Source organism: Furipterus horrens, unplaced genomic scaffold (genome assembly GCF_987537825.1).
Source record: "Furipterus horrens unplaced genomic scaffold, mFurHor1.1.pri manual_scaffold_6, whole genome shotgun sequence".
Lineage (NCBI taxonomy): Eukaryota > Metazoa > Chordata > Mammalia > Chiroptera > Furipteridae > Furipterus > Furipterus horrens.
This window is the reverse complement of record NW_028327176.1, coordinates 181,946,954-181,973,289: the sequence shown is the minus strand read 5'-3', so window position 1 is coordinate 181,973,289 and position 26,336 is coordinate 181,946,954. Positions and strand designations below refer to the sequence as shown.

The window sequence follows — 26,336 nt, the reverse complement described above, 5'->3', positions numbered from 1 at the left end:
TCCAAACAACTGAGCCACACTGGTCAGGGCAATGAAGACAATCTTAATCAGGTTTATAAATATTCCGAAGTGGAACTTGTGGGAAGTAGACAGAGCACAGGATGTCAACCCAACTGTGCATCCAAATGCCAGCTCCGGCATGTCCTGGCTCTTTTTCCTGTGCCAAGGAGACCTGGCGTATAAAGAGCCCTATTCTAAGTGTGTGAGCAGCTGACATACTGGGACCAAAATCTCTCTGACTGCTAGTTAAGGTTACTTATGTTCCTGGTTAATGAATCCCACCCCTTCATTTCTTACCTGCCTAATTACATAAAACATAATAAGACTCTCATAGCCACTGGCTACAAGCACTAGAATGTCGTTTTCATCTGAATACAATCTTTCTTTGGAAGCTCCCAGTTCTCTCGCTATTCAGAAACATTGTTCTGGAGGTTGCACTTGAAGTCATTAATCTAGCATTCAAGCTCTATTCCTCACCCAACCCCAAACCACAGTCATTTTGGAGGAAACCCCATGAAATGCCAGATGGAAAGGTTCCCCTGTGAGCGCTCAGATTCAGACCCATTAAACTGGAGTTAAGTGGCTGCTTCCTGCGCTTTCTCCAGCAAGGACCGATCTTCTGAAATCACATTTTGTTAAACCATTTGGTTCCTAACTTAGAGAACCATGGGATAAGCTGATGACCGGACATTGCTGTCCTTTTATTCTCATATTCATATTCCTTGAGCATTTCAATTCTCACCATAGGTAGCTGTGGCCTTATAAGAGACTGTGTCTTAAATGGACATACAACCCTGGTCAGTGTGGCTCAGTTAGTTGGAGCTTTGTCCCATAGCCAAACGGTTGTGGGTTTGACACCCAGTCAGGGCACATACCTAGGTTGTGGGTTCAATCCCCAGGCCAGGTACAGGCACTAGTGACCCCTCTAGTCTGGATGAGTATGATCCCCAATCTGGGCACAAATCCCCAGTCTGGACACATACAAGAGGCAACCAATCAATGCTCCTCTCTCGCTTTGATGTTTCTCTCCCTCCCTTTTTGTCTCTCTCCCTTTCTTTCTCTAAAAGCAAAGGAAAAAGAATGTCCTTGGATGAAGATAAAAAAGTTAAATAAAATGGACATCGAGATTCACTGCTTTATCTAAGTCCCTAGATTAGTTACAGGCACATAAGATGTTCAATAACCATTCGCTGAGCAAATGAATCGAGAAAATACAGCAAAATGCCAAGCCTGTCTCTCCAATCACCCACATAGCCTGTGTTGTAAATATCCAGTTTTTATTTTCTCTCCACTGCAATAGTCTCAGTGAACATGGACTGTGAGTACTTCCATATACACATAAGCTCAAGAATATTTTAAACAACAGGTTAAAATGATAAATGGATCAAGAGCTGATGTGATCAGGATGAGCTGACAACAGCCACCACCAAAGCATGTCAGAAAAGTGAGATCTAGTCCCCATGACACTAAGGCAAAAGATGGAGATCCTGCCCTCCTACTGCCAACACAGAAAGAAGAACAAAGCAAGCCTGCCTCCCCAAAGTCTTTTTATAAATCAAGATCAGAATCAGATATCGTTTCCTGCAGCTCTGTGTGGCCATGACATTTTTGTGACCCGGCAAATTACGGGCACCGAGAACGACTTCTCACCAATTCCTCTTAGACTTAGTCATCTGCATGAACCTCTGATGTATATCAGTTTATGGGCTTTGATTGCTAAAGTGGTAGGGAATACACAACTTCTATGTCACAGAAATGAAATAAAGGCACAGAAAGAAAAATCTGATCTTGAAAAGAGAACAATGGCAAAGACACCTTCAACTGTAAAAAGAGATTTCTAAAAGTCCGCTCCCTTAACAGATGCTAAGACAGATGCCCTCAATATTAAATGTATTTTCTGTCCACCATCCCAATACAATAGAGGTGTTTCTATGTGATCCAAAGATTTGAAAACCATGCAAAGTTAGAATGAGAAATAGAAAAAGGAGTTCCTCCCAATACCCCCACCTCTGATTTCTACAATGTCTACTAGGCTGTTACTACCGATCCTCCAAATCCAAGTAATAATCCAAACAAAAATACTCTTTTTCTTGCATTACATAAGAAACATCCTTTTTCTACCTTTAAATCAACTCTATTTTAATATCAACTATATCAGAAATGGCATTTACTCAAGGGGAAAAAATTAAAACACAAATTCTTACTAATCAATCAATAGATTAGTGTGGTGACCACAATTATATTGTTGTGTTTTAAAGGGTCCAAGCCAGGAAAGATATACAAGTCGTAAGTTGACAGTTTGGCTATGAATCAAAATGGGAAACTACAGTCTTTTTTATTAGTCAAGGACTCCATAGGATGAAACCATGGACCCCAAAGTATGTGACATGCCAAAAACACCATCACTTCTGTGAAACTGGCATATTTTTCAAAGGCTATTCTTCATTTGAATAATTCAAGAACCTCATTATTGGTGAATTTTGGCATTTTTCATATTTATTATGCAATAGAGAAGCATTACCTTATATCGAACCAGATTAACCCACATGTACCAAGCTTCATGTTATGTGTTTTATTTCATACCTTGACTTCTCCACTGACTATGTCCCTTAGATGAGTTACATAGCCTTTCCATGTCTCAAATTCCCTAACTGAAAACAATAGTGTCAACCTCATAGCTTTGTTGTGAAGAAAAAATGAGTTAATACATGTGATGTGATTCGCTGGTGCCTGGCATGTGCTTAGTAATTATTTAGCTTTTTTATTGCTGTTGTTGCTATCACTAAAATTATTATTATTGCAAATAGCCCTACTAAAACCCCAGGAGGTCATTATTGCTTCCATCTTCTAGGCTCAGGGAAGTGGAGAAAATTGCTTAAAGTCACACATATTGAGTACTGCTGCTAGCAGAAGACTTGATCCAAAGTCTAGTCTTCTTTCCACCCCCTATCCTACCCTGCCACTGTAAAAATGTATCTGAATCAGCAGCGACATCTTCCTTATATTCCTAACATCAAAGTGGCATAATTGTATGTAAAATCATTTTGATTAAAAAGAAAAAAGCCCCCCCAGAGAAAGCTACTTGAAAAAGAGAATCATTCATTGTTAGGTATTTAGTTGAGATAGGACAAAATCCTTTCATGTCCTGAAAGTCTCACTGAGTCAAGTAGCTTTGGAAGACTGCCAGGATGGGAAGAAAGAGTACAAGATCAATGGTCAGGCCCTCAGAGTTAAGTCTTGGCCTCTCTGCCCACTCCTGTGTGGTCTTAGGTATGTCACCTGAACACTTCAAGTGATGATTGTGAGGACTAAGTAAGAGAGTGCTCATTACCACACTGTGAACTATAGAGCCCTGGGAAAATAAAAGCTTTTTTTTAATCATCACAGTAAAATCGGTTTCTTACAAACATCAGCTCAAAGGCAAAACTACCCAACCATTTCTGAAATAATTTTTTTAAAAAAGATTTTTATTTATTTATTTTTAGGGACAGAGAAAGATCAGTGTGCAATGGATACCTCAATAGGGGGCCTCCCCCACACCCCCAGTTGGGGACCTGGCCCACAGCCCAGGCACGTGCCCTGACTGGAACCGAAGCATTGATCTTTTGGTTCGTAGGCTGGTACTCCAGCCCCTGAGCCACACTGGCCAGGACTGAAATGATTCTTTAATAGACAAATTTGAATGAAAATTTGGGGAGAACAGGGCTCATTTAGGTGAGAACTTGAAACTGACTTCTTACTGGTTGCTGCCTGGCTGCAGAGCCAATCTGCGGAGAAAGCAAGTCCAACCTTTCCCATCTAAATAAACAAAACATAAATTTCTCCATCTAGAAGAAGAACTGAGGAAAAGGGAAATAAAAAGTAAGTAAATGGCAGGTCCACACCTACCAGTCCAGATGCACTCTCAGTCCCAACCCTCCCAACCCACATCACCGCCAATTCATCAGCATAATCCTATTATTCTTTCCCTAACCCTTCACAATAATTTAGTATCATTCTCCAAATAAATAACTGTTTCAACTTTTACATTAATTCCCCAACTAACTATAAATAAAGAAGTTCCAAAGAAACTAAATGGCAACTCTCTTGCCTCCTTCCCATTTTTGCTCCAGAAAAAAAATTTAAAAAGTTCCAAATAGCAACATTTTGAATGGCCTCTTCCTTCATACACACGAACCATAAAAAAAAAATCTGGTTTATAACCTGGTGACTCCACAGGGAGACCCACCAATGGACAGGCTGTGCTCACACACACAGATTTCAATCAGCTTACTGGCTCCCTAACGCTCAAACATGAGTCCACTGCCAAAAATCAGCAAGGACAGATGAGAATGGACAGGGGAAAAAAGGCAGATACAGGGAAAACAGAGACAATGTAGAGAGCAGAATAATCTTAAAGGCAAAACAACAACAACAACAAAAACCATCTGATTAATATCCTAAAAGAGAACAGGAATAAACTGCATCAAGGCAACAAGAAGAAATACTAAAACCAAAAGAATGACCAGAGATCAAGAGAGGGCTCTTAGACATAAAAATAAAATAGCTGCAATTTTAAAGTAACAGTAAAAAGATTAGAAGATAAAGTCAAGCAAATCTTTCAGAAGGGAGGACAAAAAAAGATCAAGATGGAAAACAAAAGAGAAAAGCTAAGAAATGAGACACTCCATTCAGAAGGTATACCATCTAAATAATAAGACTGAGAAATATAGACTCCTGAGAGAAAATTAATAAAAATAATAAAAGGCAATTTTTGAAGAACTGAAAGATATACCATATTTTTCGCTCCATAAGAGCACTTTTTTTTTCCCCAAAAAGTGGGGGGAAATGTCTGTGCGCCTTATGGAGCAAATATTGCGTCACAGACCGTGATGTGTATTACCTGACCGGTCAGCGGTGGCAACAGCTGTTAGAAGAGAAAGCGGTGGGCCCACACGAAAGCCCTGGAGATGCTTAAATGTCCCACTTTCCTGCTGAATCTCAGGGCATCTGGTCAGTTGCCGTCTGCCTCTGCTCATCACCCGAGACCTGGGAAGATGCAGAGAGCCGCCTGACACTCCCAGCTACAACCACTGACCTGTCGAATCAGCTGAGGCTAATAATGGGTATGAGGCACAGTGCCAAGTGCCAATTGTCTTTGACACTGGGTGGGGTCTGTGTCAGTAGAACTGCCTCCAGTCACCAATCACTGTGGCTTAAGCTCTGCCAATCATGAGAGGCAGACAGGTGGAGCTGAAGTAACATGTTCTTGGCTGGCTACTGGCTCCGTTAGATGCTCCAGCTGTCTCGTCTACCTCTGTACTGTTTCCAGGGCACACCAGATTTCTGTGTGAGGAGGCCATCAGTAACTGGGTGAGCAGCCATAAATGCTGAAGTTTGTAGTATGTAAAGGGAGTTATGGTGGGGTCACTATTCTAGTAGTAACACAGGCACTGAGGGGATTAAGGGGAATCACTAGCCATAACAGGCACTGGGGGTAGACCTGTAACTACTGTAACTACTGTTACAACTAGTGATACCTCTTAACTCCCTCAGTGCCTGTTATTAAAGGCCCCCATAAATTCTGACACTAGCGATGTTGAGTTCTTGGGGTTCCCAGAAAGCTAGAAGAGTACTTGAACCTTAAAGTCTCTCCTCATTTGTTAATGATAGTGATGATGGTTCTTAATACCACTGTGGGCTGCTGTTCACTTAACATGGTTTAAATATTATTCTGTTATATTTTATTAAATATTTTAGTACACCATTTGGTTCAGAATATTTTTTTTCTTGTTTTCCTCCTCTAAACCTAGGTGCGTCTTATGGTCAGGTGCGTCTTATGGTCGGGTGCATCTTATAATGCGAAAAATACTGCAAATCTTCAGACTAAAACAGCTTGCAATATACCCAGCATATGAGTAGAAAAAGACCCACATTTGAGCATATCATTACAAAATTCAAAATGTGGAGAAAATCCTAAAAGTTAACAGAAGAGAGAAAAAATAGGCCACACATAAATAAATGTCTGAGAAGAGAAATGGCACCGAACTTCTTCACAATAGAAGTAATATAAAATAGAGTAATGCCTTTAAAATTGAGTTTTAATAATGAAATTTATTTTGGACTTCTACACCATCCCAACTATATTGATCAAGATTTCTTTTCAGATATGCAAGGATTAAAAAAATTTACCTTCTATGAATCCTTTCCCAAAAGGCTACTGGGTGATGCACTCCAACTAAATTGAGGAAAACTGAGATTTAAGAAACAAAGTATCTAATGTAGAATAGCAGTAAACAGAAATCTCAGGACAGTAGCTACTCAGTAGATTTAGACACTAACTTCTCCAGATTGTTACACAGGGGCTCCGGAAGGAAGTTCTGGAGTGGGGGCATGGTAATTATGTGTTTGAGTATACATAAAACACAATATTACATCTTTGACAAAGATATGGGAGAGTTCAGCAAAAAAAAAAAAAATAGCCATAGATAGTAGGTAGACAAAATAAAGACAAGGTAACTATCAACTCCAGGAAAAACAGAGGGCTATACAAGAAAGGAGTCATGGTCATATCTTACTGTTTGATTTAGCAGAGAAAAACATTTATTTAAACCATAATATTATTATACTTGACTATTGATTTAACAAAAAAATGTTAAATAACTTTATGAAGGGGATGAAGGGAAATAAATTATGTGGAGAGTGAGAGAGCTACCACATTTCCCCTTAAGTCAATATATTTTTTAAAAAGTTATAAATGTATACTTATAAATATCATATAAGAGTAAATAGCAGGGAAACAGCCAGGAGTGTTATTGTATAAAAACATGTAAATATAATATATGAATATAAAGTATATATCTCTAGGGTGGGGGACTGATGAGTGGGAAAGGCACTGCTATTTTTTCTTTATAAGTTAATCATATGCTTGGCTTTTAAACTTATGATTATGTATTGCATTGATTAAAATATATTTTAATAACTAAAATTAAAATTAAAAATCTCTATAACTGCAAGATATAATCAATATAAACATAAACTGGAGATAGTATGAACACAGCTCAAATAAGTAGTACCTGGCTGCAAACCAAATGATCATAAGACACCCTAGTCATTTAAATCTCCAACACTCTTCTGAAAGCATGCTTTCTTGCCACTTTGTAATTATACCACTTCCAACAGCAGAAGTCCTGCCACCAAATGGACTCCAAAGCATCTGATGAATCTTCCAATTTCTTTTACCAATATTTTCATAACTGAACAAATCCTTAATTCCTACATTGTACTTTCGGTCATCAGAGTATACATATAAATGCTTATGTCTAATTAAACTAATATACCCTGTTTTTTCACATTAGTACTTATACACTTAGTTAAAACCCAAACAAAGCATACATGTGTTCTTCCAAGAAAGGCAATTGTTCAATTCTGAACAATAGAACTGGCTTTAAGCTTTTCAAAAATACACACCTAGACACTAATAGAATGTATTCTCCAGTTACAAACCTAAGACTTTTGCTAAAATGATTCTAAAACCTCTCACAATTACCTTTGAAGTGTGGCTTCTGTATAAAAGTAAGCAATGCATGAGATTCTGTTAGCTTTAAGTCTTCCTAAACCAGACATGTTTAGGCTTACAAATAAGAAAGGTAGTATTATTCAAACATGTGCACGTCCCTTAGGATAATAATTGCTACTTAGTACGTACTTAATCAAATCCATTTATTGTGGCTTAGCTTTAAAAATAGACAAATTGATTCCATAAGAAAGAGCTCAAACATGGCATTTAGGAAACATAATTTGTTTACCTCTGTGGGTTTGTAGCAGTCTACAAGAGCTTCCTAGAATGAAATACACAGAAGATAAGTGTTATTATTTTAAAATTCAAATTCATTTTAAAAATGAAATTAAAAATTTATTTCATCTGTAGAGTACTATCCTAAGCATGGTAAACCAATATTTCATATTGACTATCTAGAATCACACTTTATATCTTTAGATGGCCGATGGGTGCTGAAATAAAGAGTTGTGTCCTTCATACGCACAAATACCTTACCCTCTCCAGAACACACACACACACACACACACACACAAATATTCCTTTGGGCTAATTACTTGGTTAATAGTAAACTGATATATTTAAACTGAGACAGCCCATGAAAGATGGTGACAATCATGCTGGACAGGGAGGGCCCTGGCTGTGCTTCAACCACAAACCAGCTTGTCACACCTGTGTAGACTTCTGTGTCTGCACCTGGGAATCAAAGGGGTTGGCCTGACAATAGCTAAAGCCCCTTTCAAGTTTTCAATTTTAAGAAAACTGTACGCCATTACATTCTGTATAGAACTGATGCCTGCTTTAATTTTTTTAACTTTCACCTCTCAATTAAATTTACCAACAAGAAATAATCATTACACTGAGACTGTTTACCACTCAAGGGGCATTAGTAATTATTAACACATTAAACACATTAATATACTAAAATGTGCCCTTTAATTGCCTTTAGTGATCATTTTCCATGGGCCATAACCAACGGCCATTAACTGTAATTATCAGTGAACATAAAAACATTGGCAAGTCAAAGGTTTATTGGTTTTAAAAACTCCCAAATACAGATTTTTTAAATGATAGATTTGACCTTCTCTGGGAAGGAAAATAAATATTGTATTACTCTGGACTAAGGAAACATGAGACTTCTCAACATCCATAGTTGAACTAAAATGCTATCAGGTGAGCATACCCTAACAAAGGTTTTTTTATTAAACAGAATTACGTTGTAAACAATCTCTTGTAGAAATGAATGTCATGAATGATACAATCCCCAACTGCAAGACCAGAGGCCTGGGTTTAGATACTCCTGTTCTAGCTGAGCTCTTCTCCTTTTCATACAACTGGGGGATGTCACTTCCCTCTCTAGCAAGTGGGTCTCTGGAGGCAGAACCAGCTCTCCCACCAGAGAAGATGAGGCTGGACAAATTCATATCCATCAGGGTCTTCGAGGACTGGCTGTTGTCAAGAACTGCTTTATCACCAGAGATGTACATGAGGAGGAACACTCAGCAGCCCATCACTCTCCTCTCTGCAAACTGCCATTGCCCGAGTGCTGGTGCCAACACTTCCACAGGCAGGATCCATGCATGCTACGCTCTGGGAGCCAAGTGGATTCCAGCATCTACAACCAGAAGGTTCCAGATTTTGAAAGCTGCTTACCCGCAACTTTAAAGCTCTCTCTTCTTCACTGTCCGCATCGAGAAGATCATCAATGTCAATTTCTACATCCGGCATTTCTTCTTCCTGGAGGACAAATGGGAAGCCGTGCTGTTTAGTGAGAAACTACATTGTACTGAACCAACTTCGTTGAGTTAAACAAATGACTAGATCATCAGTTTAAGAGGGTTGACAATAAAGATGGAAGGAGACACTAGGAGAAAGGGGAGGGAAAGGAGGAGAAGGAAGGGGAAATGGGAGTAAGAGAAGAAAAGGGGGAAAAGGGGAAACAGAAGAAAAAGGAAGGGGAAGGAGGAAGAAGGGGAAAGATGGAGAAAGAGAAAGAAGGAGGGAGGGGTAAGGAAAGGAGGAAGGAGGGAAACAGAGGAGGTTTAAGAGTCACAACTCAGTAAAAACTAAAATTTCAAAAATGGCCATTTTTCTACTTTCTGTCAGAAAACTGCAATTATGAGGACACCATGGAGACTGGCAAATTATAGAAAAAGCAGTGAGAGTTGTGGTTTCCTGCTCAATGACTACCTTTCTCTTGGTGGCTATACCAGACCTTTGACCTTTTTCAGGGACTGAAAAACTCCTTTTATGGTTCTGGGTCTGGGGAAAGCTTGATTCTAGCACAGGTTCTGAGGCTGGGCACTTGGGTGAGCCTCACCTGCGCCCCGGCCCCAGTTACTGACTCCAGGGAGAACTCGGGCCCGAATGAGACCAGGGAGGGGCTCTAGAAAGAGAAGCTCTTTGAACAGAAGCATCCCTCCTCACTCCCTCGTATCTGAGAGTGGGCCGAGGAGGCTCTTGCCTGGAAATTGCTAGCAGTCGTCCTGACGACCAGAAAGGGGTGATTCTGGCTCCACAATGGCCAGAGTAGGACAAATAAGAAAAGAGGGTTCTGGATAATGTCACTGAGTCACCGAGTCATATTTGCAATTAAATCCCTGTTATTATTTCAGCCAGAATGATGGGGTTTAATGTTCCTGAAACTAAAGGCATCCAACCCAGAAAAGAGGGCAAGGAAGTCCAGCTGGAATGTGGTAACAGTCCTCACTAATTTGGACTCTGTACTTCCACTCCAAAGTAGATGTTTGTTGCTTCTCATGTCCTCTGTTACCTGATCACCCCCACACCTCTGAGAATGTCAAAGTCAAATCACATTTAAGAAAGGCTGTGATTTTGCATTTCCCCTTCCCATTAGGAGTCAGCTGCATTCCAACCCCTCCAGCCACAGGAATGGGTGAGAAGCATCCACAGACGTGAGAGAGAAACCTGGGTGGGGACATCTGTGCATTCACCTGGCTTAGCCGCTGTGTCAGCTGCATCGTCTGGTCTTCAGGGCCATGGCTGACTTTCTGAGTCTTTTCTTTCTAGTAAAATGCATTCACTACCTAATTTTTGTTTTTTCCTGTCCCAACACAAAAGAGGACCCAAGTGTTTTGAGGAAACTGAGGAATATGACACACTGCTGTAAAATCAGAAGAAATAGTGTAGATTGGTGTCTGCCTGTGGTTCCTGACACAGGGCTCCTAAGTCCCTTAGAATTTCCTGGGTGATGGAAGCATCTTTTGTTCTAATGGGGAGACTCTTGGCAGCTCTGGATGGCAGCGGGTCATAGGAAAGACCAAGCCTAATTAGGAGGTTGGAACTTTCCATGACATCCTCTATCCTCCTAGAAGGACAAAGGGGCTGGAAATGGAGTTACTAATCAATCCTGCCGATGAGGCCTCCATAAAATCCCAACAGAATGAGGTTCAGGAGCTTCCAGGTTGGTGAACACACCTATGGGCCGGGAGGCTGGTACACTGGCTCCACAGGGACAGAAGCTTCCATTCTTGGGACCCTCCTGGACCTCACCCTGTGTACCTCCTTCAGCTGGCTGTTCTTTAGTGTGGCCTTTGTAATAAGCCAATGAAAATAAGTATTTCCCTTAGTCCAGTGAGCCATCCTGGCACATTCTTGAGCCCATGAAGGAGGCCATGAGAACCCCAATTTATAGCTGGTAGGTCAGAAGTATAGGAGACAACTTGGGACTTGAGACTGGCCTTTGAAATGGAATGAGCCCTTAACTTGTGGGCTCTGACACTGTCTCTGAGTAGAGTTGGACTGGATTGGACTGGATTGGACTGTTATGTGGGAGACCCACACATCTGGGATCAGAAGTGTGCTGAGTGTGGTAATAGTGTGAGGGTAAAGGAGAAACATAGGAGGAGTGTGTTTTCCTACCCAACTACTGAAGGTAGGCCCTCAGTGGGCATGAAGGGTTCCAGAGAAACACCCTCTTGTGAACCCCAAGTGACTTATTCCTGTTTCTATTGAGAATTTCTGTTTAGATCCCTTGATCAGGTGTTCAGTGGGGTAATCTGCTTCAAAATCACTGCTTATCAGCGCATCTTTTGTCTCAACGGCAAAGTTCTACCTGACAGAAGAAAGGTTTTGTATTCACTGACATAATTTTTATATTTATAATGAATGATCATCACCTATTGGCAAAAGCCAATGATACAGAAATAGGAAGTTTAAATGTTTGACGAGAACAAGGCTGAAAGGTGACCACTGCTTGGGGCATGGGCTATGTAGTGCTGGGCAGCCCAAGTCAAAGACCAGCTCTGCCACTAACTCGCTGTGTGACTCTGTGCAAGTGCCTTAACCTCTCTGGCCTCAGTTTCCCCACCTATAAAAATGGTAACAACTACCTCATAATATTGATGTTTGCATTAAGTTAGCTTATTGATATCAAATTCTTAGACCAGTAGCTGGCACACCACAAACACTTCTTGATTACTGATTATTGTTTCTTTACTATTGTAAGATATGCGGTCAGCATTGAAAAGCTCAGATAAAACAGAAGGAAAGTTGGACGTTCTAAAATCCGGAGTCTTATGAAAGCTCAAATCTCTTTTTAAGAAATCAATAATAAGACTAACAAGAGATGACACTTCTGGCTGAAGAGTAGTGACAGGAGTTAAAACACAATCGCCTGGCTTCCCGGGACACCAGAGGAGCAGCACAGGGTGTGACTGTGCATCTGCCTACGAGAACATTTCATGGTGCCCGCCAGGCCCGTCCAGTCAGTCCGTCTCTCACACTCCCGGTATAGAGCCACTATTCCAAGTGAGATGACATTTTTCAGCCCCGCTGGGGCAGAGCAGGGAGGTGGGTACAGAAGTGGCCTCCTTAGGGGTAGAGGACCGTGAAGGATGCTGGCAGGACCCCACCACTTCACTCCATTGTCAGGGCACCGGGAAAAATCACACTGAATGAGCGCTGCTTCCTTCCCTCCTTGGGCACCCACCCGCCTCTGTTCCCCTCAACACCCCCCCACCCTCCCCTATACCTGCTCGGCTACCTTTCCTGTGTGTATAGGAAACCCCTGCTGAAAGGAAGACCCATTTAGAGAAGATTCAAAAAGTCAGTGGTTACATCGATCAAGGGTGTCAGATTTCTCACAGTGAAAAGACTCCTGGGGACTGAAAGATCACCTAAGAAACTCACTAGATTGCAAGACCCCCAGCAACCTGTGAACACGGAGCTGGGAAGCCAAAGTGTGGAGAAATCAGTTGCAGACCCTCCCGGCCACGAAGGCCTTGAAGCCATGGCCATTGGGCCGCTGGAGTGGAGCCACAGACGCTGTGTGTGTATTCTAGCAAATACAGTTCCAGATTACATCAGCTCTTCAGCCCTGGTAAGGCCGCAATACCCATAGTCAGTTCTTGCTGGTAAAAGAGAAAACTCACAATTTTGATATCAGTAACAGTTATTCCCCTACTCCTCTCTCAATCATTTGAAATGAAGTAGAGGAAGGTGGATGTAGGGCCTGGTCAAAAAATCACAGGCAAGGGGACCTCAGTTTCCGCTCTTCTTAGAGGAAGTAAAAGAGTAAGTAAATAATGCCTTTTTCAGAACAGCAAAGAAACGGGCTTTCCTGCACACAGTATTAAGCTTTGATGTCAAATATGGTCTAACGGTCTTCCATCTGTGTAGCAAGATCAAGTCCTACCCACAGACGAGGCCCGGCCATTACGTGCCCTCCCATTGAAAGCTCATGGCTCTCCCTCTGGCCCTGCACGACCCATTGTCCCCAGTCCTCAAGATCTGGGCTGCCCCATACGGCAGCCACGTGTGGTATTTACATGTAAATTCTTTAAAAATATTTTATTGGTTATGCTATGACAGTTGTCCCAGTTTTCCCCCTTTCCCCCCACCTCCTCCCAGCCTGCCCCTACTCCCACAGTCAACCCTCACACCATTGTCCATGGGTCCTTCATATGTGTTACGCTAACTAATTGACATTTAAATTCAGTGAAATGAAATACAACAGAGAATTTAGTTCCTCCGTCACGTTAGCCACATTTTAGTGCTCAAATACCACACATGGTGAGTGGCTGCTGCCCTGGATACAGAACCTGGAGTCCACCCACACTCTGGACTCGAGGTTGGGAGGCAGGAGTATAGAAAACACATTGCAAGGTCACTACCATTACCCAAGGCATGTGGCTGGGAAGCCCTGGGCTTGACTATCCCAGTGGGAAGCTGATGCAACTCTTCCCTAATTACAATCACCATTGAGCATCAGCACTTTCTACCGACCTACGCGGCTTCTCATTCCCCCCACCCTCACCTATCAGAGGGCAGGAGTCTGAGCCCAGGATGCACACTGAGCATGAAGTCGAGATGGGTGCTGATGGTCCATGTGCCAAAACCAAGGCCAGATGAGAAGGACAGACAGACATGGGCCATGGAGGCAGACGTGGGAGAGTTCCTGTGACACAGAGGCTGATCTAGGATCAAATGTAGTATCTTGTGTGTATTTGGCATTTAATATTTCTAATGAGGAGTGTGGAAAGAGTCTAAATTCGACTGAAGTTCTCTACTGTCTTCATAAAGCAGTATCACAGAATATATAACCTCAGTGGCAAATCAAATCACTTACACACAAGTGACTACACCCACAGCCCACTCTGGTATAGCACAGTTCAGCTGTATCTGGGGGTTTTCCCACACTAAAAACAGATCCCCAGATAGTGGCTCCAGCAACAAGAAGTCAAACAATCTCTTTAGAGAAACTTTGGGGGTCACCACTAACTCCACGGCACGCTGAGTCACAGGCCTTCCTGCTGGGACCCACAGAGCAAGGCACCTGATCACTTTATGGATCCTTGCGGTCACACAACTGCCGAGAATCCACTACATGCCAGGCGCAGTGTGTGAGACACTGTGAGGCTCTCCCCTGGAGGGACGGCCAGTCTGCGCTCGGAACGAAACATATAGTGGCACCATAGAGAGACCAGTCCAAGTGCCTTGGCAATCATGGAGGGGAAAACTTCCACCTGGGCCTGGCTGAGAGGTTTCACAGCGGAGAGAGTATGACCACTCACCTTGAGGAATGGCAGGATTTGGACAGGTTTGGTGGGGCCGGGGGAGTACCCATAAGAGACCAAATGGTACACAGGAGGCAAGAACAGAAGGTGTGTTCAACTTACATGGTGTAGAAAGGTCCCTGGCCTTGAGTCAGACAGCTCTGCATTGCAAATATCAAAGGAGGCTACACAGGGAACAGAAATGAGAGATGAAGCAGATCGGGGCACTATAAGGAGTAGTGGGGGGGGGGGGGTGCAGCAAATTGGTGAAAACAAGCCTCGAGGAAAGGCAGTGAAGAACACTCCATTCCCACTTATTGTAATCTTTTTGAAACGTGATCAGTGCTGCAAGATTTTCCAAGTTTTCAGGAAGAGTTGAAAATACAGATCTTTAGTGTAAAAATATCTTGATTTTTTAAAAAAATGGGTTAACAAGTCCTTAAAATATTGTGAAAGACAAACAAAATCCACCAGCCTGCAGCCTGTCAGTTTCCCCTCATCCTGCAGGACGGTAGCCACTGAGGGCTCCAGAGCAAGGGTGGGAAATGGGGGGGGCAGCTGGCCCAGCGGTGGGGCCGGGCGAAGGGAGGAGGCGAGGCATGCCGCAGAGGGGCACTAGCTCATGCCGGTGAGAGGTACCAGGGCTTGAATGAGTTGTGGCCAGAACAAAGATTTCACACGGTGACCAACAGGGCAGGAAAACCAGATGGACTTTGGAGAGGACCTGGATATTGGATGACGGAGAAGGAAAAAATAGAGAAGATCCAGGTTTCGAGCCAAGAGGTTTTGAAGAAAGCTGTCGTCATGGGAGCACACCTGGGACCCTGAAGACATTTCACAACCCAATGAGCAGAGTTAAGCCATCTCCAGCGTCCCCCCTCCAAACTTGTAAGCAGAAGCAGGATCCCCATGCTGCCACCTCCAAGGGCCGTGCTGAGGGACAGAGGCACAGCCCTCGCAGGCAATACCGGGGGCCTGCAACCAGGCCTGCAACAGCCAGGACCGCCAACAGGCTGAGGCACCCGGCTGCAGTAATGCAACCAAGGCAAGTTCCCAAACACAGCCAGCCTGGGGTGACAGCACACACACACACACACTCACATGCACTTGCACACACACTCACACATCCACTCACATGCACATATACATACACTCACACTCACACGCACTGACATACATCCATCCACACGCACATGCACGCACGCACTCAACACATCCCACATGGCCACAGACTTCTAACTCGCCAGAAATTTTACACCATGAAGCCTATCAAGTGTGGTGTCAGCTTTTAAAAAATACACTTGCTAGGCCCTGGCTGCTGTGGCTCAGTGGTTTGAGCGTCGGCCTGAGAGCCAAGTGTCACTGTCACTGGTTCGATTCCCAGTCAGGGCACATGACTAGGTTGCATGTCAGGTCCCCAGTTGGGGGCGCGAGTGAGAGGCAACCACACAGTGACGTTTCTCTCCCTCTCTTTCTCCTTTCCTCTCTCTCTGAAAATAAAATAAACAAATAAATAAATTATTTTTTTTTAAATACACATGCTCGGCTCTCTCCAAAGTAGTGAAGGGCGCAGGAATGCTCAAGCTAAAACAGCTTGGAAATGGATTCTGGTTTTCAAGCTTGATGACACCCAGTCCAACAGCTCCCTGAAAGTGACAGTGGCTTACAGCGTGGTGTCCATATAGAAATCAGGATGTGAAGAACCCTGGCATAAGAGCACTGTGAACACCAGCTGGCCGTGGCTCCTGAGGGAGACACATGGACCGGAGGGGCTGGGGATGGGGAGCGACCTGTTAGGACAGCCGCCACTTCTGAGAGCGCCGGAAAGGACACAGGAGGACGCCATGGAGACCTGAGGCAAACGAAATCCTGGTGGTTATGTGAGTGCCCTGTGAAAATATTTACATTTCATGTTTTCATTCTACTGACAATCCAAAATGTTCTGTAAGCAAGTCTATTTATTCTAAAAATCGTCTGGATGGCCATCCTCTAGCCAAGCTGGCTCTGTGTTTACGCACTGGCATCAAGCAGAATTACGCTGTCATGGGCTAATGAGAAAAAGAACAAAGGGCAGATTTAACACATAAGTGACTTATTCACACCAAGCGAAGCCAGAAGACATCACTCAAAGGACACTGAGCTACAGCAATCTGTCCCTAATTCCTAACATGGAAAGAATGACATCAGCCATCATGGTGAATTCATGTTGTATGGCTGAGTTCCATTGGCTGGGCATTTATGTTTAATCTGCAATTCTGACTTGATTTTATAATTGGAAGAACCATAAGCAGAAGGAGTTTACACTTGGTTTTAAGTGGTACATATTTAAATGACATAATATTAAATGTTTAAATCAGCCCTGGAATCTGCAAGATGTTTTTTTCCACTCAAAAAGGAGCCCAGCTTACCCTACACCCCATCACCATGGGATATCAGAATACTGAGCAGAAGGGGACATCGGGGAGTCTTTCAGAAGGAAACAGCTCACACAGGACAGACAATCGATGTCATCAGGCTCCCCAACAGCAAGCAGTATTGCCCACTGGAAGCCAGCAAAGCAATGATTCCAAAATCCTGAGAGGATACGATTTCCAACCCAGACGCCTGCTTCCCTCAACGGTCAACCAAGAATTAGAGAAAAACTACAGACATTTTAAGTCACATCAGCTTGTCTTAATTGATATACAGGGTGGGTAAAAGTAGGTTTACAGTTGTGAGTATGCAAAACTGTTTCTTCTTGTGCTATTATCTATTAATTGTTGTTTTATTTCCCGAACGAACAACTGTAAACCTACTTTTGCCCACCCTGCACTTACCTCCCATTTCGGAAAGAAGTGTTCCAGCAAAACAAAGAAATGAACTAGGACAGTCACCCATAGCTGTGGGTCCTGAAGGCCAGAGGGCACACACTAGAGTGAGGATGGAGGAGCGTACCTGCAAGGCCAGGCAGGGAAGGGCCCAGCAAATGGAGGCGTAAAGGGTGAGACACTGAGCAGAGGGGGTGGTGATGAGCCGATTTGTATTATGGGCACTGGGTTCAGCTCCCGGTGGGCACCCTCATCTGCATGGATGGCCAAGCCATTCAGATGCACTGGGGTGGGATGGCCTCACTTCAGGCCGCAAGTGGAACTAAGATGGGGTAAACAAGTGTAGATCACTCCAGTTTCAACATCCTTGGCAAGTGGTGTGTCCCCATGTAACTAGTATGTCCCCAGGACACAATTGTTTTAAAATTTAAATATCCTCCAATGGATGAAGCTTGCTCAGAGCCAAATAGCAAAATATCCCCCAAAATAAAAATTTAAAAAAAAAAAATCAAAATCTTCTGACTGAACTTCATCCTAGAGTAAAGTGAAGGGATGTTTTAAATACCATCCATAGAGGTCGCTGTTCTTGCCACCCAGGAGAGCAGGCCTGGGCCTCTCTTTAACCTGCACACCCCACCACGAAGGTTCATTTCTGGAACGCTCAGAGAATACACGAACAACAGATGCAGCAGAGAGGAAAAAAGCCACAAGCCTGAGCTGTCCCGAGCACCCACACAGAACGCCACTCCTTCCCCACTGCTCAAGAAAATTCACCGTGATATGAGTGATCAAGACTGACATTATTTTACAAAAACCCTAGAACATGTTTGAATGTTTCCTAGTCCACTGGCTTCATTTGGCACTTAAGCTATTACCATTAAACAAATCACTTGTGACACACCCTTGTGTCACAGCAGCCCAGGAGAGAACTGCCGCCCTACCAGTCCACAGGACAAAACAATGCCAGCTCATAGATAGGAAGAGTCACATCCCTGGCATGTGAGAGTATTCTAGAACTAGCACCTCTACATCAGCCTCTAAGAGCACTGGGCAAGTTCATGCAACATCTGTGTCTTCCAGGCACTTTCTAGATGCCAGAGATAAAGAAGGAGCAAACAACTGACAAAAATACTTGCACTCATGGAGATTAAGCCCTGATGGGGAAGACAGATGATAAACACTTAGTATAATATCGTCGGCAGCCGTCCATCTCGAGAGACGATAGTGTAGCTTCTTAAGAGTCTATCTGCACCGCCGAGAATGGCTGTGCAGTCCGACTCGGGAGTGACACGGTATCTGTCTCCTCCCGTGTTGAATCGACATCTTGCGATGACGCTGGAGTGTCCTCTCCAGTGAAGCTGAAGCTACAGAGCCTGGGCAGGGTGATATGGAGGGTCTGCTGTTGCCCACGCAGCAGACCCCCCCTCTCTTCGCAGCTGAAGGGTCCAAGGGAAAGACGGAGTCAATTCAGCTTGGCTTCAGGTGCGCCGCAGGAGTTGCCGGTGTTGACTACAACGTCAAACCGCCTTAGGGACTCCGGCTCCGGATTTTCTGTCGGGGTTTACTCCCTTAGCCTTTCCCCAGAAGAGGTATGCCGCAAGGCAGCGGAGGTTTTTTGGAGTCAGAGTTTTCCTTCTCTGATGTGCCCTGACTGGAAGATCAAACCAGCGACACTTAGCTCGCAGGCCGACGCTCAATCCACTGAGCCAAACCAGCCAGGACCTTAGTATAATATATTGTAGAGCAAATGGTGATAAATATTTTGGAGGGGAAAAAACAGGCAAAGGAGAGGGAGGAGGAATAACAGGCTGGCTGGAACTGAAAGACAGTGGTCAAAGGAGCAAGAGAAATTTCTGAATGGAAGACCTGAAGAGGGCGAGGGCGGAACCCATGTTGCTATCTGGGGGAAGAGTGCTGTGGGTGGACGGCAAGGGCCCAGGTGTGCGTGAGCGCTGCAACGAGCCAGGTCACTAGAGTGAACTTGCAGCCAGGGCCCCCGAAAAGACTGTGACTTGGGTCCCGAGAGACAAAGAGCCAGTGGGGGTTTGAGCAGGGGGTGGCATGATCTCACGTACCTTTTAGAAGGCTCACCCTCGCTGCTTTGTGGAGAATGGGCTGAGGTGGAGGTGAGGACATCAGCAGGACTGTGTAGGAGGCCATAGAGAAAAAACAGGTAAGAGATGACACTGGCTTAGGCTAGGGCAGTGGCACAGTGGACATATTCTGTTCTTATTTGGGCCACCACTGATCCAACCACAAAGAGCAAAAGGGTGCATCTGCAGCCGCCCTGCTGTGGAGGGTGGCTGGGCTAGAGCACAGGCTGTGTGTGTGTACCGAGCCCACACCTACTGAGCGAGGGCAGCAGGTGGACACCATCGTGAGTGTGAGCCGCTGGGGATGCGGACTTGGTGGTGAGGGGAGGGCACTTGGCGAGCGGGGGTCCAGGCCGAGAAGTCAAGGAAGAAGCGCCATGCTGAAACGGAAGGAGGAGCTGCGTGGGAAAGGGGCAGGGAGATCTGGAACTAAGCTGAGGAGGAGCTTTCCCAGGTCTGAACCCTATTTCCCTCCCTCACCCTCCAAGCAGGCTGCTCTGTTCTGCAGGGCGCCAGGTCTCCTCCACCCCAAATCTCTGCCCTTCTTAAAACCTAACATTTAACAATTTGTATTAACAAATGAATATCTCTGGAGAGATAAGGGTAGCTCTCCAGACAGAATATTTTTTAAATGGCGTTAGATATTCTACCTTTAGGATCAATGGCTCATGATGCCACTTCCTTTGGTGATAAAAAAAAAAAAAAAAAACCCTGGGTCTGGGTCAACAGGGTGCAGAATAGGAACCCAGTGATCAAATCCTCCATCTTCCCACATAGGCCCCCGCTGGCCTGCTTCTCAGCACTAAGGAGGCCCCTTGGGCTGGGGCCAGGTAGTGGCCAAATGCACAGAGTTTAGAGAGAGACAAGCTTGGGTTTAAATTCCATTGCCGCCACTCAGCCTGTGTGAGCTGAGGCAAGACAACTCACCCCCCAACCCTCCCATGCCCCCCACCCCCTGCATGTAAAATGGGGACCACCATCTCATTCTCAGGGCTAGGCAAAAAGCTGGCATAAGGTGCGCACTGAGCAAGCAGGGACATCACCTCAGAGGGTGCTTTGGGCACTGCTGATCAGTTGATTCCTCTTTTAAAAAAATAAGTTCAATGCAAATGTCTCTTCCACGGAATCTTTCACTCCTTTCACCCGAGAATTTCAAGTAAAGACTTAACACATCACTAGCTTGTTCAAAACCACAAGGATGAAAAGAAAATGAAATAAAAAATCCCTAGATGCAGAGCTTCCTGGAAACAAGAACCCTGCTCTGCCTCTCTGCACATGAACACTCAACACGTGCCTCTGCATGTTAACAATGCCAAAGTGACGAGAGCATCGGGAGGCTGTTCCTAATAAGGTCCTTGGAAATACGTGATAGCTGAGGCAGTTCCTGAAGATGGCAAGGGCGACCTTCTCAGCCACGGCACAATGGAAGACAGCGAGGACAGGTCAAAGGCTCTGGCTACAGCGGGTGGCCGGCCACCATCCCCAGGCCCCATGCTGATGTACAGCAGGGCCTCCCGCTGACCTCACCCCCAAAGGCAGCACCTACACAAGGATGAAGACCATTTGGAAGCTGCCAAGCAGGTCATGAGGACGCTGGTGGGCATGGCCTTCAAGATGTACATCATAAGACAGGAGGGACCGGCAGCTTGAAACTATGGATGAAGCAACCCAGCAATGAGCTCAAGTGGGTGCTGGGCTGCAGGGAGTGGGTAAGGACCCTAGGGGAGAGTAAAGGAGTGTCCCCAAGGAAGGGGCTGGTGCCGCCCAAGGAAAGCAAGAGGCAATGGCCACCCAGCCTACCTCTAAGGAGTCACACTTGGCTATGTCCTGCTTCCCATCCATTTAGTGAGCTGGCCATGGCTGTCTTCTGGTAGGAGAAGGTAGACACCAACCTTTCTAGTAAAATGGCTTAGAGGCCAAGCAGAACTCTTTCGGATGAAAACCCCCGCTGTACCCCCAGGGTGTCATGAAGTCAACAATAACTCAAAGTCTGGTACAGCCTGCTTCTTAGAGAGAAGATAGCTATTTCTGCACAGTACCAAAGCGTTCACCACACTGCTCACGACAAAACCATTGGATGAAAATAGGGAGTCACCATGGTGTTAGATTTCCTGAACACAGAACAGCAAATCCAGACATGGCCTATGTCCTACCTTGGTAACGCTCCTGAATCAGCTACATCCCAAACACAGAACGCTGAATTCAGACACTGTCCACCTCCCACCTTGGGAAGGCTCCTGAAATTAGGACAGATGGGTTCACAGAACTGATGGGTTCACAGACTGAGAAGGTGACGCAGAAATGCTCCTTGGAAGAGAAGCCAGGTGCTGAGAAGAAATTGTGTGATTCCTGTCCAGAGACCTCCTGGTGCAGTTGGAATTTGAAAGACTGTTGTTAAAATGAGCTGTCAAGCCACGAAAAGAAATGGGGAAAAGTTACATTCATATTTCTCCATGAAAGAAGCCCATCTGGAAAGATGCCTTGGTCTCCCTTGTGACGAGACCAAGCTCCTCACCCCGAAACTGTCATCCTAACACAACACACCTACCCAGTCCCTACTCACCCCTGTGGAAGGGGGAACTGGATGGGTTTCCCTTAGGATGTAGGAGATACAGCTAAGTATGCACAGGCGGGTAGAGAAGGCTACAAGGTTGCAGGGGAGAGAAGCAAAGGCAACTGTGTCCTAGAAGCAAATAATTAGGACCCTGATGCCACGGGGGTGGCTGTGATGCATGCATCACAGGCTCCTGGGGCCAGAGTTTTTCTGATATTCAGACATTTGACTGGTTTTTAAAGGTACATCCAGTAATTTCTTTTGTTCTTGCTGGCCTATAAAAATACTCAAATTTTAAAATGTCAACTGGTTTCAGTCATGCCACTGAAAATGTGAAGTGTACCTGAAGAGAATTTTGAAGTGCACCTAGGGGCCTCGCGGGGTGGTACCAAGGAAACCACAGGGGTGGAAAATGCCACAGGTGGGATAAAAGCGGTGGCCGTGAGCCCGAGTCCCCGTCACAGCTGTGGACGCCCCGTCTGGAGAGCCTCCTTCCAGAGCACTTCGCAGGCAGCAGCCCGGCGGGCCCTTTCTCCGCCCTGACTCACAGAACACCTGCGGCCCCAGAAGCGCCGTGTGAAGATGCAGGTTCCCGGGCACCCCCGCCCCAGAGCCCCTGGACCCTAACATGTAAAGGAGAGCTCAGGAGTCTCCATTGGTAACAGGACTCATAAACCAATGAAAGTTTGCAAACCCCTGTTCAGAAGGTTTTGAGAGCCTTTTAACTAAGGGAAGCCATTCCATTACAAATAGTGACATCAGTAAAGGAAAAGCCACTCCACGGTGTGGCTGCTGACCTCCATGGCCCTTTAGGATTCATTCTGTGTTCACTGGCTGCCTGCGGCAGGCTGGGCACTGTTCTGGGAGCTGGGGACTCAACCATCAGGCCCACGCCTGCAGGTCAGAGGGTCTGGCAGAAGTGCACAGAGACAGCGTGACACAGGCACAGGGCGGCACCAAGATGCTGCGCCTTGGCTATGGAAGCCGGCCATGGTGTCCTGACTACATCAGGGGCCACAGGAGGATCCCGCCCTGCCCACGGCCACTGCTGCTCATCTTTGCTTCTCCAGAGGCCCTCTGCCAACACACGGCCTTGCTTAAGGTGCCTGAGTCCTTCCCAGCGCCGGCTGGGGCCTCCATTTTGAAAATGAACCAAAAGACCCATCTGCCTCAGCTTTTGTAAATGTACAGGTCTTGCACACAGGATGAGGCAGGATCAGTGAAAAGGCCAAGGCTAAAGGAAGTTCTGGCAGGGAAACTAAGGCATTCACACACCGCCCACCAACAAGCAGCCAGGCCTCTCCCCCTGGGGCGCAGCCAGGGCAGGGACACACAGCATCCCTCACCTGGCCCTCCTCCACCTCAGCTGCCGCCAAGTGGGCACAAATGTCATCGCCAGCTCGCGTCACCACACAGGAAAGCAATGCTCAACCACAGGGATACCCACCGCCAGACACCCCACAACGTGTGGAAGTCAACAATTTGCCAACCTGTAAAGCGACCCTTGAACTTTGGAGCCAGCTGCCCCTTCTCCCTCATCTCACGGATGGCAGGCAAGTGAAGAACGTGAGATCCAATGCAAACTCTCAGTGCCCCCCACACGCAATCCAAGTGCCCTCCCGAGCCAGAGGTCCAGGGGTGTCTCCTGGGAGTGACTGCTGGTGGTGGGAGGCCCACCGTACACCTTCCTAGACGAACCCCAGACCCCAAGAACCAGACAGTCAGTGCTCGCGGGAAGCGGACCCTCGCAGCTGGCCCAGCTGAAGCCCATCAGGCCGGAGCTGAGCCTCTTACACGGGGCCCCTCTCCTACCTTTCTCTTCTCCCACCAACATGGCCCCTCTCCTGCCCCAATCCGAGGCCGAAGGAAGGCGGGAGTGCCTGATAATCCTTGTAACCCTCCTCAGGCCTTCAAGCACTGAGACATGAGTCATTTCCCAAGATTACATGTCTGGAAACCACAGGGGTAAATACAATAACAAAAGTTCACTCGTTAGCGTGGGTGAAAGCTGAGTCTGCCGGAGGGGACTACCGAGCCCCCACGCCTTCATCAGCCCTGGAAATTCTCATGCCACAGACACGGTCAGCCGGATGAAGGTAGAGTTCTACCTCTGTAGTGTAGGCTCCTGGCAAGTAGCAATAATCTAACTCCTATAATTCTGAAAGCTCCAGTTGTGTTTTCTGAATCTGTCCCCAAGTCAGATTCAGTGAGGAAGCAGCAGACTGATATCTCACCTAAATCTGTGGCTTTTGTCCCTGGCACAGACACCATTTTAAATGACAAATAATGACAGATGGAAGGGAAAGGGGATGCCAGGCTATACCTTTCATTTCAACAAGTGAATTGATTGAACTACAGATTTAGTTTTCAGAGGAAAAAGTAATTGGTGGCCAATAACAAGGGGGCAAATCCCTTACACCAATGATTTTCAACCTTTTCCATCTCATGGCACACATAAGTGAATTACCAGAATTCTGGGCACACCAAAATAATGTATTGTTTGTTGCTATGACAAAAAAATAGGTATAATTTTGATCCATTCACACTGGATGCTGGCTATTTTTCTGTTGGCTGTTGTCATTCTTTTAGTCGACAAGTTAAGGGAAAAGAAGTCGGTGCCCCTGACTAAATAGTCAGGTATTGCCATGTTTTAAAAATTCTTGTGGCATACCAGTTGAAAATCACTGCCTTACACTAATCTACATTTTTATTCCCAGAAATGGGTGCTGAATGGTCAAATCTTTCCCCAAAACTTTATTGGTTCTTCTCCTGAGCTGAAAACAATTTGGATTGCAAATGACATACTCAGAACAACCTTGAAAATATAAAAAAAAAAAAAAAAAAAAATGGGGGGGCGAGGTGCCCTTGGAACAGAAATTAAGTTCAAGAAACTGAAGCTCTGCTCCTCCCACTTTCCTAAATACTAACAAAGATGAAAGAGGAAGCAATGCCTCACACCTAGCAGGCACTGCATAATTATCTGCTGAGTGACCAACTGAACGATTGATTTTAAATCCCAGTGGCTCTCTGCACTGCAAGCTAACTTGGCTGTCAGAAAGGCGGGCAGGGTTGAAGATTCATGATTGTCCAGTTGCCCCCAATGAGCATAAATCCTTGCCAGCCTGTAGCTGCTCCACGTGGCCCCGCTAAGAGTTCAGAGGCATAACAACAGTGTATTGAGATGGTTCCCTTGGGAAGGCCCTGGTGGTCCTCCTAATTAGAAAGGGAGTCTCCTAGGACCACAGTCCTTAACTGCTATGACCTGAGACAGGGGAATCCCATTTCTCCATTCCCTGAGGCAGGTTCTTCAGCCCAGATGATGACCAGGCTGAAGCAACTCAGGCCTTCTATCCTCAATATCCAGAGCACATCAGGAAATGGGATAAAGGCCATTCAGGTAGGCCACTGCCCACAAGATGACAGTGCATTAGCACCTGAAGTGCCTGTCCTCTGGCCTCCCACAGCTCTGGTGATTAGCATATGAAGTCTCATCATAGTCACAAACACATTAAAATCCTTCAAGATATGTATCTGTGGCCCCCACCAGCACACCAACAGCTCCATGAGGACAGGGACTGTGTTTCATTTATTTTTGTAACCCCCATAGATAGCATGGTATCCAACCCCCCACACTTACACAGTGAATTTTTTTATTGCGTGAATAAACAGAAGCTTAATGTTTAAGCCTAAAACTACCACTAAACACATTTCCTAGAATCCTCAAGTTAAAAATAAGAGGAACCCACATAATTGCCTGGGTACTTAATTTCCTCTTGTAATTGACAGAGAACTAGAGATGAGATGGTTATGCAGGTTATATAAGAAAGGCTATAAATAGCAACGGCCCTAGGTATGTAAGTAAAGGGAGTCTAAAGGGAAAGTGGAGATAAATTCTTTTTATAACTCTCGCCTCCACTGATCGATTCACCCCAGACAGAGAGCCTCTTGGATCAATTGTTATATTTATGTACTGGCTTGATCTCACCTTTGAATTCCATCTCAGTAATGGTATTCAATGTGCACAAGTACTTGCGTGGACTCCCCCCTTATTCACTGAGCTGCTAAAGAATAAAGAATAGCAACCATCTGCTGCCAAGTGATTTAAATAACCAAACAGGGTCTTAAATTATGAAACAAATTATAAGAGCAGATTTTACACCACCGGGCCACCCAAGCCAGGCATTTTATCAGATGAACGAATGACAGAACTGTTTATGATAAAGGCGGCATGGGACAAAGTGGTCAACCTCCTTCTGCGTAAAAGGATCGGTAATTTCAGAGTGAGGAGAGGCCAACATAATTTAATAAAATGTAAAATACCTTAAATGG

The 26,336-nt window shown here is 45.2% G+C and overlaps 1 protein-coding gene across 1 annotated transcript in view; it reads right to left on the bottom strand.

Annotated features, from left to right (window-relative positions):
• The window catches only part of PPP1R14C (protein phosphatase 1 regulatory inhibitor subunit 14C), a 74,994-nt gene that overhangs the window by 10,364 nt on the left and 38,294 nt on the right, over positions 1–26,336 (bottom strand). Inside the window, exons 2-3 of the mRNA XM_090279974.1 lie at positions 9,191–9,274; positions 7,788–7,820 (exon numbers count right to left, since the gene is read on the bottom strand). Coding sequence (XP_090136100.1) covers positions 7,788–7,820; positions 9,191–9,274 — 117 coding nt within the window. The remainder of the gene's footprint in view (positions 1–7,787; positions 7,821–9,190; positions 9,275–26,336) is intronic.